Source organism: Glandiceps talaboti, chromosome 15 (assembly GCF_964340395.1).
Source record: "Glandiceps talaboti chromosome 15, keGlaTala1.1, whole genome shotgun sequence".
Lineage (NCBI taxonomy): Eukaryota > Metazoa > Hemichordata > Enteropneusta > Spengelidae > Glandiceps > Glandiceps talaboti.
The window spans coordinates 12419362-12435441 of record NC_135563.1 but is presented as its reverse complement, the minus strand read 5'-3'; the positions used below and the strand labels follow the sequence as shown (position 1 = coordinate 12435441).

The 16080-nt window shown below is 35.1% G+C and overlaps 1 protein-coding gene across 1 annotated transcript; it reads left to right on the top strand.

The window, feature by feature from the left end:
- The first annotated feature begins 12268 nt into the window (after nucleotides 1-12268).
- On the top strand, nucleotides 12269-12745 carry LOC144446223 (5-hydroxytryptamine receptor 1D-like). Its single transcript, XM_078135975.1, has one exon. The coding sequence runs from the start codon at nucleotides 12269-12271 to the stop codon at nucleotides 12743-12745; it is 477 nt and encodes a 158-aa protein (XP_077992101.1).
- The last annotated feature ends 3335 nt before the right edge of the window (nucleotides 12746-16080 follow it).

The window sequence follows — 16080 nt, the reverse complement described above, 5'->3', positions numbered from 1 at the left end:
CATCGACCGTATAATGTTATACGAAATGTAGCTAGCAAGGGAAGTCTTTATGCTATTTATTGACCTGTAAAATAGTTTCTACATAATAAACCATAGACCATTAAGTTTGAGTGTCATTTACAGCTAGTTGAAGTGGACATTATGTTTTAACTTTTGCATTCTGTATACATTGTAAATAAAGACCTTAAATCGAATGTATTATCAGCTAAATGAGTAACTTCGACTTTCATTGAATTAAGTTCTTGATAAATGGTTGTATTGCAAGATACATTGTTGTACATATAGTTTTAATGCAACTTCTATATGCATATTAAATGAAATTTCTTTGCTACTTAATGACGGAATTTACTGTTTCTTCACTTACACGGGGTATATCGTACGCTCTGTTGCTTCAAATTATGTATGTATGTATGTATGTATGTATGTATGTATGTATGTATGTATGTATGTATGTATGTATGTATGTATATCACAGGGTCTTCATAAAGTACGGGGATATTTTCGTATAGCATATGTAATTATAACTTAATGTTTGTCAAATAGAAGCACAGACATAGCTACGGTTTGAAAATCCTATTATGGTTTAACCAAAGCAACAAGTTTACTTCAACTATAAACTGTGAAAACAGAACAGTGCCATTGTATCATTGTCAATGAACGACACGTTTGCGTTACACTACGCAGTAGCTACTGCATATATACCATCCCTCGTTGTGGTTATAGATGTTTACTAGAGCCTTCATAGCCAGGCAACAAGCGTATAAATAATCACTATAGTCAGTGGATCCGTGTTATCACGAGAATGCCTGCGACGATTACGTTTAAGTTTAGCCTAGAACACTCAAGGAGGGAAGCGAACAGCAATATCAGATTTCAATCACACGTATGACTGTCCTTTAATCTTTGTGAAAACCAAAAATACATTGAGATATATAATGGATAAGGAGTAGTTTTCAATATTATCAGATTGAATTGTTCATTTATCATTATTAGATATCCAGATATAGGGAAATTATATTTAGTTGAAATATAATTTTACAATTAATCTGTTCTGGAGAATTTCTTAGCGCAGCTTCAGTTACAAGTAACAGTGCGTAAACAGTAAGTTGTGCTCCCTCATTTCCAATATGTGTTATATATGTAGTTTTGATGAAACCTTGTAACAGTGTTTTGTACAGTTATTAAGCTGTGTGCCAAACAGATCGTGATAAGAATACCTTGTAGAAGTATTGTTTTACTTTGCCTTCTCACTGTGATTTGTCCGTACGTCTGTATTTGAATTCAACTTTTATGAAAAGTAGCAACGTAGAGGTGCATATGCTGAGTTCTTAGTTAGATTTAGTAAAATCAGCCCCTTCTCTGCCGGGAATATCTCGACATTCTCTAGTCGTAACGGGATCCCCCGATATAAATAAGTTAGTGTACCATTGAAGTTCAAATATCTACAAGGTGTACCAGAAAACACGCACACGGTTCCATATCCCATACATGAACTTCAATAACTCACATATACCGATTATATTGAGCGATTATTGCCACAATCTCATCTGTACATAAGAGCTACTCACTTTAATCATTCACTACTTACGGTTAAAAGCTAATTGCAATCATTCAATAATGAACAATGACGGAGACATTTATTCTCTGGTCCAATGCACCTTGTCGAAAGATGCTGAAGCTCCAATACATGTGTATGTTGTGGTAATAGACTTAGGAATTTAAACACATTAGAACAGAGGTACCACAGATTTGAATCATCATATTGCTTGAGTCTTACGGCCTTATTTTAAGTAAATGAAGAGATGCCAGAAAGAGACTCTCTAACGTCTATGATTATAGACTGTGTCTACAATGTTTGTGCCGGATTGTATATTTAGTGTCTGCATTATAGGATTGATAAGAATACAACATAGTTGTTGAAAAGGTACAGATCCTACAGATACTATATGCGCAAGTACGTGGCAGGAAGCTCGAAGGAAGGATTCATCGAATTCCAAACCCTTGCTACAGAACGGATTATTTCGATAGGGCAAACATTCCTAATTTGTTCCTCGTACTTAGTTGTAAGTCACAGCGTATAAGATGGCTAAATCCAACAAAATGTACTTTTAGCTTACTCAGGATAGTTCTTTGAGAATTTTTTTACAAAATTGTCATGCTTTATACAATTTGTTAATGGTTGTTTTGTGAATTGTCGGAGTTGTTCGGTATCCATGGAAATAAGAAATGTTCATTCTGAGTTTAGGTTTATGAACCATCTACGTAGCAGATAATGCATGGATACACCATTCAAGGTATTATAACTGAAACGAGGGGATAATAAGTAAGGTTGGCATGCAATACAGTCAAATTACATTTTTGCCTAGTTTCATTTACCGACATCAAACCCTAAGGAACTATTCCCTTACTGATCTCTTTATCGATTACATTTACAAAAACGTTTAGCGACTATTGGAATTCCATACTTTTCTCCATGCAACCACGGAACTGTTCATATTTCGTACCAATAATTGATCCCATGCAGTTATGGAACCCTGCTTACACCAACAGGAACTAATTTTCTACCAAATATTGTTGCTCTGTGCGAGACGATAGGCATATGTAACTTGAGCATTTTTTCCATTACGAATCCATTAAAGAAAGAATGTATAGCAAACACATAACTGTGTTGTCACAGGACAGATTCAACATTAATTACGATGCATTCTGATTGATTTACGCGCGCTCTATGGTGTCAACCTTGAGTCTGGGAGCACTCATCAATTAATTTATTCCTTGCAGATGACACAAATATGATATGATAGTATTATAATGTAACCATACAAGATTTTTAAATTTGAAATCATTTCTTCTGCATACGCGACGAAACATGACATGTAATTCACATATTATGCTTATCACCATTCTAGCTTTAAGTTGTAATGTAATTTGCATAACTTGCATACCTGCATAATAATTTGCATCATTTGTTGAACAAATTTAGTGAATACTGTATTCCGTCAATGCGTGTAGGAACGTCAATTTTTCTTTCTTTGAAAAATTACAAAACTCAAGTCATCAAATGCATCTATATGTCGATGTATCGATAATTTGTAAACAACAGGTGGTAAAATGGTAAGGTATCGTTTCAGATTAATGTGCCGTATTAGTATCACGGTACAAGTTTCATGTGTTATAGAGGCTTTATTTTCTGTGTTGAAATCTAGTTGAGTTTGAACTAAAACAAGAAATCTATTCCCGATTTGCTGTAAATAACTTAAAGTGTATCTAAATGCTATTACAACAAGTCGGGCATAGGTATGTCGTTTTATCTTCAACACACATTACATTAATGTCGATTTCTTGACTCAATTATACCACGACGATTACATTATATAACGATGACCAGAGCAAGTTACCTATGGATTCATATGTTAGCAGGAAAGGATATTTGTTGTAAATGACTTCTAATTCTGCAAATTAAAAATTGTGAACAAAATCAACGTATATGATTTACAGTCTTACACTTTAAGATAAAACTCCTTATTTACAACCACTCAACCAACCAATTAATCAACCAGCCAACCAACCAACCAACCAACCAACCGACCAACCGACCAACCAACCGACCGACCGACCAACCAACCAACCAACCAACCAAACAACCAATCATATCAATTTCAACGATTACCGTAACATACGCATTTAAAAAAGTCTTCAACTTGGGTTCTTACTTTATTGAACAAAATCTAATGTTAAAACCTAAAAAAATGAGATAAATCCGGAGGCACCATACAATTGTCTACGTAAAGGTTGAACTGATATGAAAATGAATCCATTTTAGAATTCACACGTCCAGCGAACACAGCGTAAACTTTATGGTATATAAATAACAGATTGTCAATGTCCTTGAAAATAAGATTGTTAACCCCAAAGAACTTTCACACAGCAGAGTCTTGAGGGATTCGTGACAAACTACCCCAATTTGGAACAAAATGGTACCGGAGGACATTCTTTCCTAACTCTATTCGTTGCAAATAGATAGACAATAATTTATTCAAAGTGTAACAGGCACAGATCAGCATGTATTCAACACTACACGATATCAGTTAATGGAAATAAAATACATTTGGTGGTAATACAGCAGTAGCCTACATATGATTGCGGCTAACAAGTTACATCGCTATTAGAACGTAATGACCTTTTCTACACTATTTAGTTCGAGGCAAAATTGAAAAATCGATCATGGTTTTCAGCGTCGTTATCTATAGCAATGCTAAGAAATTGGCGTCGGTGTGATAAACTATTGCTGAAGTGTGCAAATAACAAATATGTCATCCTGGGTCAAACATTACAATTTTTCATTTTTCATATTTGTTCTGCAATGTATTTCACCACAATCGTGGCAAGAATGCAGAATGATGTATCTTATGATCGCCTCAAAGTAAATTTAGCGATGTTAAAGAGTTTTACTGAGTAAAAGCTAAATATTTCAAGATTACTCCGCTTGTGGTGATACGGAATATAGATAACTGTATTAACGAGGGATGTCAGTAATGAATTTGGACATTCCTTACGTATTTGGTTTCTGTGGGGGTAAATTTATAGCTTATGAGCATGCCAAGTCTCATACAGAGTAACTATATCTTGTTTGAAAATGGCACGTGTCTTGTCAGCATGTATTCACAACTACATAATATCAATAGCCTCGAGTTTAATAGTAAGATACTTCTTCAAGTCTATCTATTTATCCATGGTATGTTCTGTAGTATGGTGAATTGAATTGCAGAGGTAGTACATGTATGTTTTGTTCAAAGTATAAAAACACATTGTCGCCATCCTCGTTGTCGTTACCACCGCCACCCCTCTCCTCCTCCTCCTTACCACCATCACCACCACCCCATTATCATCATCATCATCATCATCATCATCATCATCATCACCACCACCACCACCACCACCACCACCACCACCACCACCACCACCACCACCACCATAATCACCACCACCATCATTAGAATACAAGTCGAACGTAACAAAAAGAGACTGGATTGCATCTTGTTGAATGTTTACAGTATAACAACGAACAGACGTACATATCCTGAGACCAATATCATTAAGACATTGAAAAGTATCCAAGTGATACAAATTTTATAATTGAGAAAAAAGAAAAATGCAAAAAATAAAATGTACGCAATGGAAACTTCCTAAAGTCGTGGTTATCTTCTGCTCATATCGCAAAAGGGTCGGCGAGCGTAACAACGATTGTAAATAGTGCGTCAAACATTATTCATTGATTGATTATTCATGTTCCCCCGCCCCATTTCAACACCCCACCCCACCAAAACTATAGTAATGACAACTATGCATACTGTGGGGTGGTTACATCAACATATTTCCAGTATCATACATCAAAGAATATTTAGGAATGTGGGGGGGGGGGGGTGTTTATCCAATGAATTAATTGATACTATTAACGTAGGCTTTCAGAAGTTTTCCATGTCATACTGTAAAGATGAATGTACGAACCACACACTGTGATCTCGTGTTGAACACTTTATACTTTCACTCTTAAATGTCAGTTAGTATGATCAGTATGTTTAAGAAACTGTCAAGCACATAATGAAACACGATATCTACGCGTGCTTCTCCCGTGGAAGGTTTACTTCTCAGAAGCAACTACAAATCAACCTATCGGGCTCGATAGATTCTTTATCAGACACACTACATCGAGTTGTATGCTATAATAGAACCAAAGATCATAACTTATGGTATGGTGATGGTAAAATTGATATGTACGATTTTCGAGACAATTCTTGGTGACGTCATACCGTTTCATTGAGATTCTTTCAATGAGACATTGCGTTTGGTACGTTAAGTAGACAGTAGCTGTATCAAGCTATCTTCTTGGCATTGGGAGTTGTGACTGGACCCGGAAGTATCAACTACACGAAGGAATATTAATTAGCGACACCTGTTGTATGGAAATGGAAAATGATACCATGTCTAAGGCCTAGAAAAAAATGTCTGGTTCCGATTACCCGACCCCCCCCCCACCCCCGTTTATCATGCCGATCCATTTTTTACGTATTCGAGAATTTTTTTTATAAATTTGCGAAAACTGTGATGTCTGGCAAGAAATGGTGGATGATTGACATCAAATTTAAAAAGACAATATACAATGTACTATTCTTCAAATATCGTATGGCTGTACATCTGATGGGAAGATACCAATAACACAAAGACATATGGAAAACAAAGGAAAACTCACATACGAAAAAAAAGAAATATAAAAAATCTACCTATCCCCACCTATTCTAAAATTGAGCGTAATCGGATCCACATAATTTATTTAGTTAGGCCCAATGGCCATTCTGGTATATTTTGAGATAAAAATAGGGATTCTCCAAGCAATATCCACACGTCTTAAATACACACATCAAATCTTTAACAAATAAATGTAAGTGTATCGCTTACATAAAGTAAACATATAACTTGTAAAATACAATATCTGACCTAAGCTTTGTCCAACTATAGGAAAGTTTAATATTTTCACATAAAAATTTTTCTTTGGCAGAGGGATTCAACGAACTCGGGGCCCGTTTGGGTTATTTCAAATAAATAACTGCCATTGTCGTCTTTCCAAGGGCTCAATTTACCGACATACAGCGCAGTAATGAAATGTTGTTGGCTATCTGTACGTAATGTTAATTTCAATTCCCGGATGTCGTTTGCACAGTGTCCCCACGGGGTGATAAAATGTGTTGCCAACTTTATCATTAATTGTATGACGGGATCTTATGAATTTTTAAATATGGAAATAACAGTAACTTCTTTAAATTGCAACCATAATATGTTCTGCAAAATTAATATTATTTTAAAAAAAACAAAAAAAAAACCTTATCATTTCGCTGGCTTATAATTCACTCAAGTAAAAAAAATAAGTTTCGAATATTGACGAATACTTTATCTAAAGCATTACGCTAGGGCGAATATTGTGCGAAATTCAATTGTAACTCTTTGTAATCATTGATCAAGAATTATGTTCATCTGTTTGTTGGTTCATGTATCTCATAATCAAAGTCGACAAAACCTCTTGCTTTTTATTTGGATAAATTCCATTCTTTTTTTCAAGTATTATGGCTTGATCAATATAATATGCTAAACACAGGAATTGCTAACTATGTACATGTATTTACACTCAGTGTCCGTTACACCTGCTCTAGCTGCAAATGGGACATTTTTTTCCATCAAATAACCGAAAGATATATTCACTATTTTTTTCATTTACTTAAAAATGCCACTTTAATGGTTATTTAGTGGTCATTATTATCTGTAGGTTGTGCAGTGGAAAATTTAAATCTTGCTCTGTCGTATTGATATATTCACTGAACACTTAGAATACCAACAATTAGATATTACAGTGGCCGATATTATCCATAATGATAAGAAGTACAGAAATAGGTTGAAATTGTGACCGCTCTATGATGGCGCTTATTTTAGGTGCGGACCCAAAAATCAATCATTTATTTAGTTATTTATCATAATGTATATACATAGCTACAAAATACGTTTACCCACATGTGATGCAATACTGTTCAGGGTGTACGACAACTAAATTATTGTACATAACTCATTTTCAAACAAATGTTCTAGTTGTAGCCAGTGTAGCCTAACGGTCGGTGTTTCAGACATACTCGCCACTCTTTCTTAATCGTATTTGGAAAGGTATCAGTTAAGCATACCCCTTTAATGAAGAACTATTGGTGCTAATGTACGAGTTTTCAGACATTCCAAGTCTCGCAGTTTAAGAGCGAAAACTATATGCTATTTAAATGTGGTATGTGCAAATGTCAGCACGAATCCATAGCTGCCATATCAATCGTTGTCAATAACTACGACATTTCCGTTGTGTGGCAGTTTCGCCATCTGTTCTGTATCTGGCTTAGGTGTAAGTTGTGGCTATGTAATTAAGTTGGACAAAACGAAATATGTTTGAACACAGAGTTGAATTGCGTAACATCAAATCTACTCATGCTGGGTTTGCAATTTTGTTTTCATTGGGCATGCAAAATTTCCAAGTGATTTTTCAAATAATATCTCGCAATACAATGGGAGCGTAATGAAATTCTCTTCGGTGAACGAGACCAACGACGAATGTTACCTTAGGCGTTAGGATATTCCCGAATGAGACCATTTTCAATTCACTATTCTCCTTGTTTTCCTTTTGGATTTTCAAGCACGAACGAGAACGTCACAATCATAATGACTTTGACAAGCTAGTGGGCTGTAACTAGTGCTCAGTCAGCTGCAGCTGTGATACGCGGTTTTAAATAAGTACTTAGATAATTATCAGACTAGAACAGTAATTAAATAACTAAAAATAGGGTTTCCTTTGTTTTCAAAGGTACACGATGGTATAGGGTGGGAGAGATTACTGAAATAAAACCAAACTCGGCGTATAGCCTTTTCCAAATATATGCCTGCACTATTACATATTTTCAATACTAAGTAGCATGGCATACAGCTTTATACTATGTAACACACTAGTATTTTTCTCTTGTTGTCAACCACCAGTATGCATTGTGATCAGGAATATGTAGTTTTACTCAACCTTACATTATAGCACAAGAGATTATTATGAATTGGTCCCAAAATCTCACAATGTTCCCCTCCCGCCATGGTATCCCCCCCCCCGTTGTAGTATTCTCGGCATACTTTTATTGTATTACATGATATTGGCTACACCCTAAATCCACATTCAACAGATGATCAGTCAAACATACCAATAAAGCACAGACATAATGACATCCCATAGGGTACTCCTTTGAATATTATAGTCCGCGATTCTGGTGTAGATGCAAACCAATCTACTGCCAAATTTGTCATCTTAAGATTTATGTTTGGCATAGGTACAAGGAGTGGTATATTCTATAGTATCAGTGATCACCCATACTGGTACTATTATTGGTGATATTGGAATGCTCCTCCATCAACTTAAAGTTATAATTGCAAAGTGTAAACTTTAATTATCTTCGATTTAATTCGCAAACTGTTTACTATCAGGATAATGAAAAAATTGAATAAATTTCATAATTTATATTTTAACACTTATTTTCTCTGTAAATTGTACTGGGTACCACCACCCTGGCCAATCCGGGTCATTATCATTGTCTAATAATCTTCCCCACCCCTGAAAGACTACCATGCGAAATGTACTTGTCAAGTAAAAGAAGGAAATAAACATCATGAAATCGACAGCTACTTTACTACCAGAAGGGTTTTGAATATGATCATCGACATCACCTTTAGGCCTGGGTATTATCGGTAATTACATCACATTTGATTAATGAGTTTAAGATCTGCCTAACCGATACATTCTTATAATTATATGCCTGCTGGTCAACAATCTGTCTCCATTCATCGCTAATTATTTGCATGACTGAGTAATGATTATGTTGCCTTGTCTGAGAGTCAAAATATGGTGAATAATAAAGGCAACGACGTTTTTTTTTGTTTCGTTACATGGTCTATTATCCCTATACATTGGTGAATTTGAAACGTTAATTGTTTTTAAATAACCTGCTCTGCATATACCATACCATTGATCAGATTATTAATTTTACCATTGTAACTCCAGCAGACGTACAGAACTCGCTCTGACGGACACAAATATAAGGTCTGAGATCTTATGCGTCTGTTCATAGCTTAGCAGCATAATTATTTCAAGATATAGCAATAATTATACTTAAAATCTAATGCAGCAAATATTGAAATAAACGAGTAATTGCATTAGAGTGTTAGCATTTTAAGTCAAATTTTAAGATACATACCTGGTAGTTAAGGCCACACTAAATGTATTTTTTTGGTACTCTATATTAGAGACTGTATTTACAGCACAATTACTTTAATCTTGTTGTCATGCAGGCATAACAGTATTAAATACTTCAAAATACAAGCCAATATAATTCTGTAATTGTAACGAGTAAAACTGTCCCAATCAATAAACACAATCCGACATTTCGAATAAATATTCCTCAACAAGGATAAGGATAAAGACAAGACATAAGTACGTATAAAGCCTGACTTGTATCTGTGTAGTAACCGGAAAAGAATGATACACCGCAAATTCTAATAAACGGTAAGGTACGCATAGACAGAATCTGATCTTAAAATCACGAGTACCATAAAGAACCGTAAAACGCACCCTGATAGATAGAATGGACGTAATTAGATGGCAGAAAATGACATAAAGAATTTGTTCACTCCTAAGAGTTTTAAGGTACCCAGGCGGAAAATAATCCCTCCTCCTTCAACGTCACCTGATCTTCATTAACAGAAACCTTGCAAACACCTAAAATAGACGTATCTAGTACACTGTGATCGTTAGATGAAGTTCACAGATACGGGATAGTTCCGATTTTATTTGTCTAAGACGGAGGTTTCCACAATTCAAGTGATCGCCTATAAAAGACGATAGTCTATATTCATGCGTAAATGTATTCATTGCGTACACACACACACACACACACACACGCACGCACATATATATATATATATATATATATATATATATATATATATATATATATATATATATATATATATATATATATATATAAACACATATGTGGCATGCAATACAATACGTACATTAGTACTTTAGTGATACAAGTAAAGGTGCTTGTAACATCCATACTGTTCAACTGTACATGTATATTTATCGATTGTTTACAAAAGCATTAACCTAAGGAATATTTCTGTCTGATATTACCAGAAATATCCATGCATTTCATTCATCACCTACAAGAGATGGCTTTCAAAGCTCTGGTTTCTCGTCTCTTGAGTATCGCAACACTAACTAAACTAAATCCCGTTTATGTATGTATGTAATTAAATAGCAATATCGAAATGTTAAGTCAATGAATGTCGGATCGTCTATCAAGGTTTTTTGGGTTCTTAATGTTGTTTGATTATTTTGATTCCGAGACATTGCAAATGCACATTTAAGGCACAATGAGTTGACGTCATTCGTACTACATTGACCGTAACTTTAATTGCAGCTGCTCGCCATATCATGGTCGTAATTCTCGTGTATTTCCTTTGTAGGGCAATTTTTACATTTTACAGCAAGAACTGCCGAATTAAGATAATGTGATGCTATGTCAGGTTACATGTTGGGCGAATGGCGATCACAAGTACATACTTGAGTGAATGTCTATTACTGACTGGCTGTTTTTTTCATATTCAGGACTCCCCGCGTATCGCAATATTTGCTTTCACACGCATGGTAAATTAGTCGAGTACGCATGAGCCGACTGCTGTGAACGCCAGAACGCCAAATCATGCGTCAGAATAGATCGAGCGTTCAGTGGTCGTGCTAGGAGAAACCTGCATATGGAGGCTACCCAGCAGCGTGTTCCCCGCGACGAACTACACGCGAAAACGAAAATCGAACTTGAAGATTGTGTCAAGCACGGATGTATGTAAAGAAAGTATTCTTTTCATCAGCGAGAGAGCTAGGTCGCTGTACCCCGGGTGAATTGAACTCATTGCTATGTATAGCCAATGTTCCTGGTCACAGTGTTGGCGAGCCTTTGATATGTTGGCCTATGCTTCAACCATAGCTGAGCTATTCGGATATTGGTGTTAGCAACCAAGCCCTTAGCATTACCCGGATTAACTCGTTCGAAATATGGAGACAAAATCAAACACAACAAATGTGACATTGGATTTGAATAACTCAGAACAATATGTCGCACGCACTGTGACAATAGTGATAATTTTGGTATGTATTATGTCACTTGGTTTATTCGGAAATATTCTAGTTTGTGTTGCAGTGTTGAAAACTCGAACTTTGAGAGTCGTTGGCAACTATTACATCGTATCCTTAGCAATATCAGACCTTTTACTTTCATCGGTAATATTACCGTTTGCAACATCTCTAGAAGTGAGTCAAGGCACGTGGCATTTCGGTGAAATATTCTGCGGTTTGTGGGTTTCACTCGACATCTTTTTGTGTACAGCGTCAATCCTTAACCTTTGTGCCATCTCGGTGGATCGCTTCCGTGCAGTGACCTCACCGTTAAAGTACTCTTTGAAGCGTACTCCTTGGATGGCCAAAGTTAACATCGCCATAGTTTGGACCGTCTCAGCTGTTTTATCGTTCCCTGCCGCCATCGCCTTGAAAGCCAACAATCGGCTTCCTACCCGCGGTTGTGTATTATCGGACGACCCATTTTACATTGTCATTTCATCTTGTGTGTCCTTCTATTTCCCATGTTTTTTGATGGTTATTCTGTATTACAAGATATTCCGTACTGCACAGCGACGAGCTCGGACAATTGGTCCTATCGCCACCGTTGCCTCAGTTCTTCAAGTGCAACCTGGAGACGTCAATGTGGAAAATGTCGAGGAACACTCAAGTCCTACAACATCTCGTCGTCATATACCGGCCAAGGACACACGACGTAATGAACGATCCCAAATATCAATAGCGAAAGAACGTAAGGCAGCTAGGACACTAGCTATAGTGATGGGAGTTTTCATTCTTTGCTGGCTACCGTTCTTTACTGTGAACATTATCTTAGGCGTGTGTAGGGATTGTATTTTATCAGACACTTTGTTCTCATTTGTCACGTGGTTGGGATGGTGCAATTCGGCGTTAAATCCAGTCATTTATACCGTGTTCAACAAAGAATTTAGAAACGCGTTTCGGAAGATTCTGACCGGGGGTCGAGGCAACCTAATTGTACCCGACCGCTGAGGAGAACTTGATTGGAATGCACAAACATATCACTGTCGCCCGTAGCGCACAAACATTAATTAACGTCTCAATTTATAAGTTAATAAATTCAAGAACGATATTTTTAAATGTAGCCTGTTTTCAATTTTCATTGTTCTTAGTGAAAAATGTGCTGCAATACTGAACTGAATAATCTTTGCACGAAAAACAAATACTTTATATTTTTAATTCCGATATCTTATTACTCTATCATTTTAGAATATTTACCTCCTTTTTTAAATACATACCCTTGATTATTCAGAAATTGATTTACAAAATAATCTTCAACACCTGATCCACTTTTTAAGAAAATGAAAATCTAAAATAGATCAGCAGAGGTTATTTCGATACTTACTCACTGTCCACAATCTTCACTTTATATCTATGTACATATCCTGTACATTTGAAACGAAACAATGGAACGATTAACATATTTAAATTACTTGTTTGATTTATTACATTTGTACTTTAGATTATTGATTTTTTATTTCCTTATAATTTCTACCAAGACCAAAGCGATAATTATATAGTCTATGAAAGTCAAGTCAGTTGTATGTAATAATTGATATTTTCATGAAGCCGAAAAAAAAAACAATGTTGCAATTTTAGCAACACAAACTATACTGGCCGTGCGGTAGTGAAAACCCAATAACATTTTACTCTTTAAAGTTAAATATCGTTAGTATTTTGGCGCCATTAATTTTTTTTCAGACTATGATGTAATATGAATATTTCTGTCGCGACAGATGATAAAATTTTGCAATGTTATAATATACGTGTGGAGCCAGACGGCGTTCTATTTCAAGCCACCTGACTTTCATTGTATTTGATCAGCTAGTTCATCATGTGTTCTATTCGAGTTTTATGCAACATTACAACACTTTACCTATCCTGATTAAAGTTAAATAATTAATGAACCAAGTGCCTGAAATCCACCCGAAGTATTAAAAAATTTTGAAATGAAGAAGATGAGGAGGAGAGAACAACCGAAGGAATAACACAGAGAAAGGAAAGAAAGAAATACCGAGGTAGGGGCAAATATTCGACAACAATACAGATTCGGAGCCCGACACAAGGAGATTTGTAATTCAAAGCAAAATGGCTAAAGTCAATGTAAAAGGCGTTACAGTTGTATGATATTTAGTAATCCAACACAGCAACGTGCAACTCTTTTAATTAATGTTTTGAATACAATTACACCTTACAACATTTGGCGTTCATAATCACCCTCTCATTAGTGAGAAGGATGGCCGAACCGATTAACCCAACTAGAAATAACAACCCATAGTTTCCAAGGTTACAAGGGTCAAACACATTCTGTTTCAGTACATAGCGACTGCTGTTAGTATGACATCACTGAATCACTGACTTCCTCAGCACAGTTACTTGGTTCGAAACGATTATATATATATATATATATATATATATATATATATATATATATATATATATATATATATATATATATATATATATATATATATATATATATATATATATATATATATATATATATATATGGTTTTGGAAGTTCTGGAACTCTTTCTTGGTTGTAACTCGAAGTTTCACGCATAGTGCGATCATCAGATAACTGGTTTCTACTCTCTGGGTGTGCTGTTTATATAGAGTACAGACAATAGATATATCATCACTGCACTATTGTCTATGTGTTGGTAGGTTGGTACTGTGTGTGTGAAGGTGTTGGTTGTTATTGTGTGAGATATCGGGTCCGCAATATGCGGTTATATATATATATATATATATATATATATATATATATATATATATATATATATATATATATATATATATATATGTGTGTGTGTGTGTGTATGTATATAACCGCATACTCATGAGGTCCATAAATCTAACAATTACATTGTTTATATTGGCACCGTAAAATACGATATTTATCCAAAATAACGTTTAATTACAGTTAATCTTAATTTTCTTCTGCAGGAAATTAGGATCTATTCTGTTATTTTCCCGCACACCTTAATTAAGTCAATGCATGTATTGTCGAGCTTATAGAGGTTAATTATTAGCAATGGGACTCGCACTGATCTTTATTAATGACACTTTGTATAATTTAAATGGTAGTAAATTGACATTTTATAACCAAATGTTTGTACAACAAACTGAAGTCTGAAAGTAAATCATGCGTAAAAGTGACTTCGTCCTAGGATATTTGTTCCTGATACAATCGTACGGTCTAAGTAAATGCAATTTTTCATAATTATTAACGTTTTCTTTTTTGTCAATCTGGTACCCTTTCCCCAAACAATGCTCTACACATGCTCATACCAGAAATACATGTACACGTTATTTATAATCACAAATGTTAAAGATGCACTAACGGTAACGTTAAACTGGTTTATTATTTTTTCTCGACCAGATGACCAACAACATATTCACTAAAAATCGTTAGCATACCAATAAGTAGGCAATATACTGTTTCTTAGGGGCGATTGTGTCCACAAGTAGTAAAGGCCACGTATTGTAATCGTGATCGCATTTGGGGCGTTGATTTTTATGTGTGGACCCACAAAATCAATTTGATTTGATGTGCTGTACGGTATTATATTACAGTTGCATAACCCAAAGAACTGACGCAATACTGTTCATGATGTACAGTATTTACACAAACGTTCCAGTGGCAGTTTTCATGAAACTAATTGTGTAAAGAAAAGACTGGAATAGACTAGACATACATCCCTTCTTGCGCTTGTCACAATAACGCCATCATTAATAACTTATGCAAATTTAATGAATAGTCATTTAGAAGGGATTTGTTATGATAGTAATTTTTCGCATGATTTGATGTAATTACTAAAATACAGTTAATTTGATAGCTATAGAGTTTTTATAGAGTTTTTAAATAACCTTAGATTATGACAGTTGTTGGAAGGTGTTACCCTGGTTGCTATTCATAAAACTAAATGATTTATCGTGCCGAGTAATTAATAATTAATTCATGTTTAAATGTTACAATTTGGTTTTCTCTTTTAACATTTATGTAAAATAATAAAGTATGGGTAGGAGCGATGTTCATGAAATAAATTTTACTTCATGGTATTTTGTTTGGTATTTTACTTTCTGTAATTTTACTCTTGAAAGGTTACGCTTTGAAGTTGTTGGTACATTCTGCAAACAATAACGATTTGATTTTAAGTATAATATTCCACCTGTATTTGTCTGTAAGTGAAAATAACTACATGAATATACACGTACTGACATTGCAACCTACAGCATGAACATTGTTACGCTCATAATACTATATGCCGCATGCTACGTCCCCAGTCAAAGAAGGTTTACAT

Excerpts from the sequence above, each read along its gene's own strand:
- LOC144446223 (XM_078135975.1), top strand. The coding sequence starts at position 12,269 with ATGGTTATTCTGTATTACAAGATATTCCGTACTGCACAGCGACGAGCT.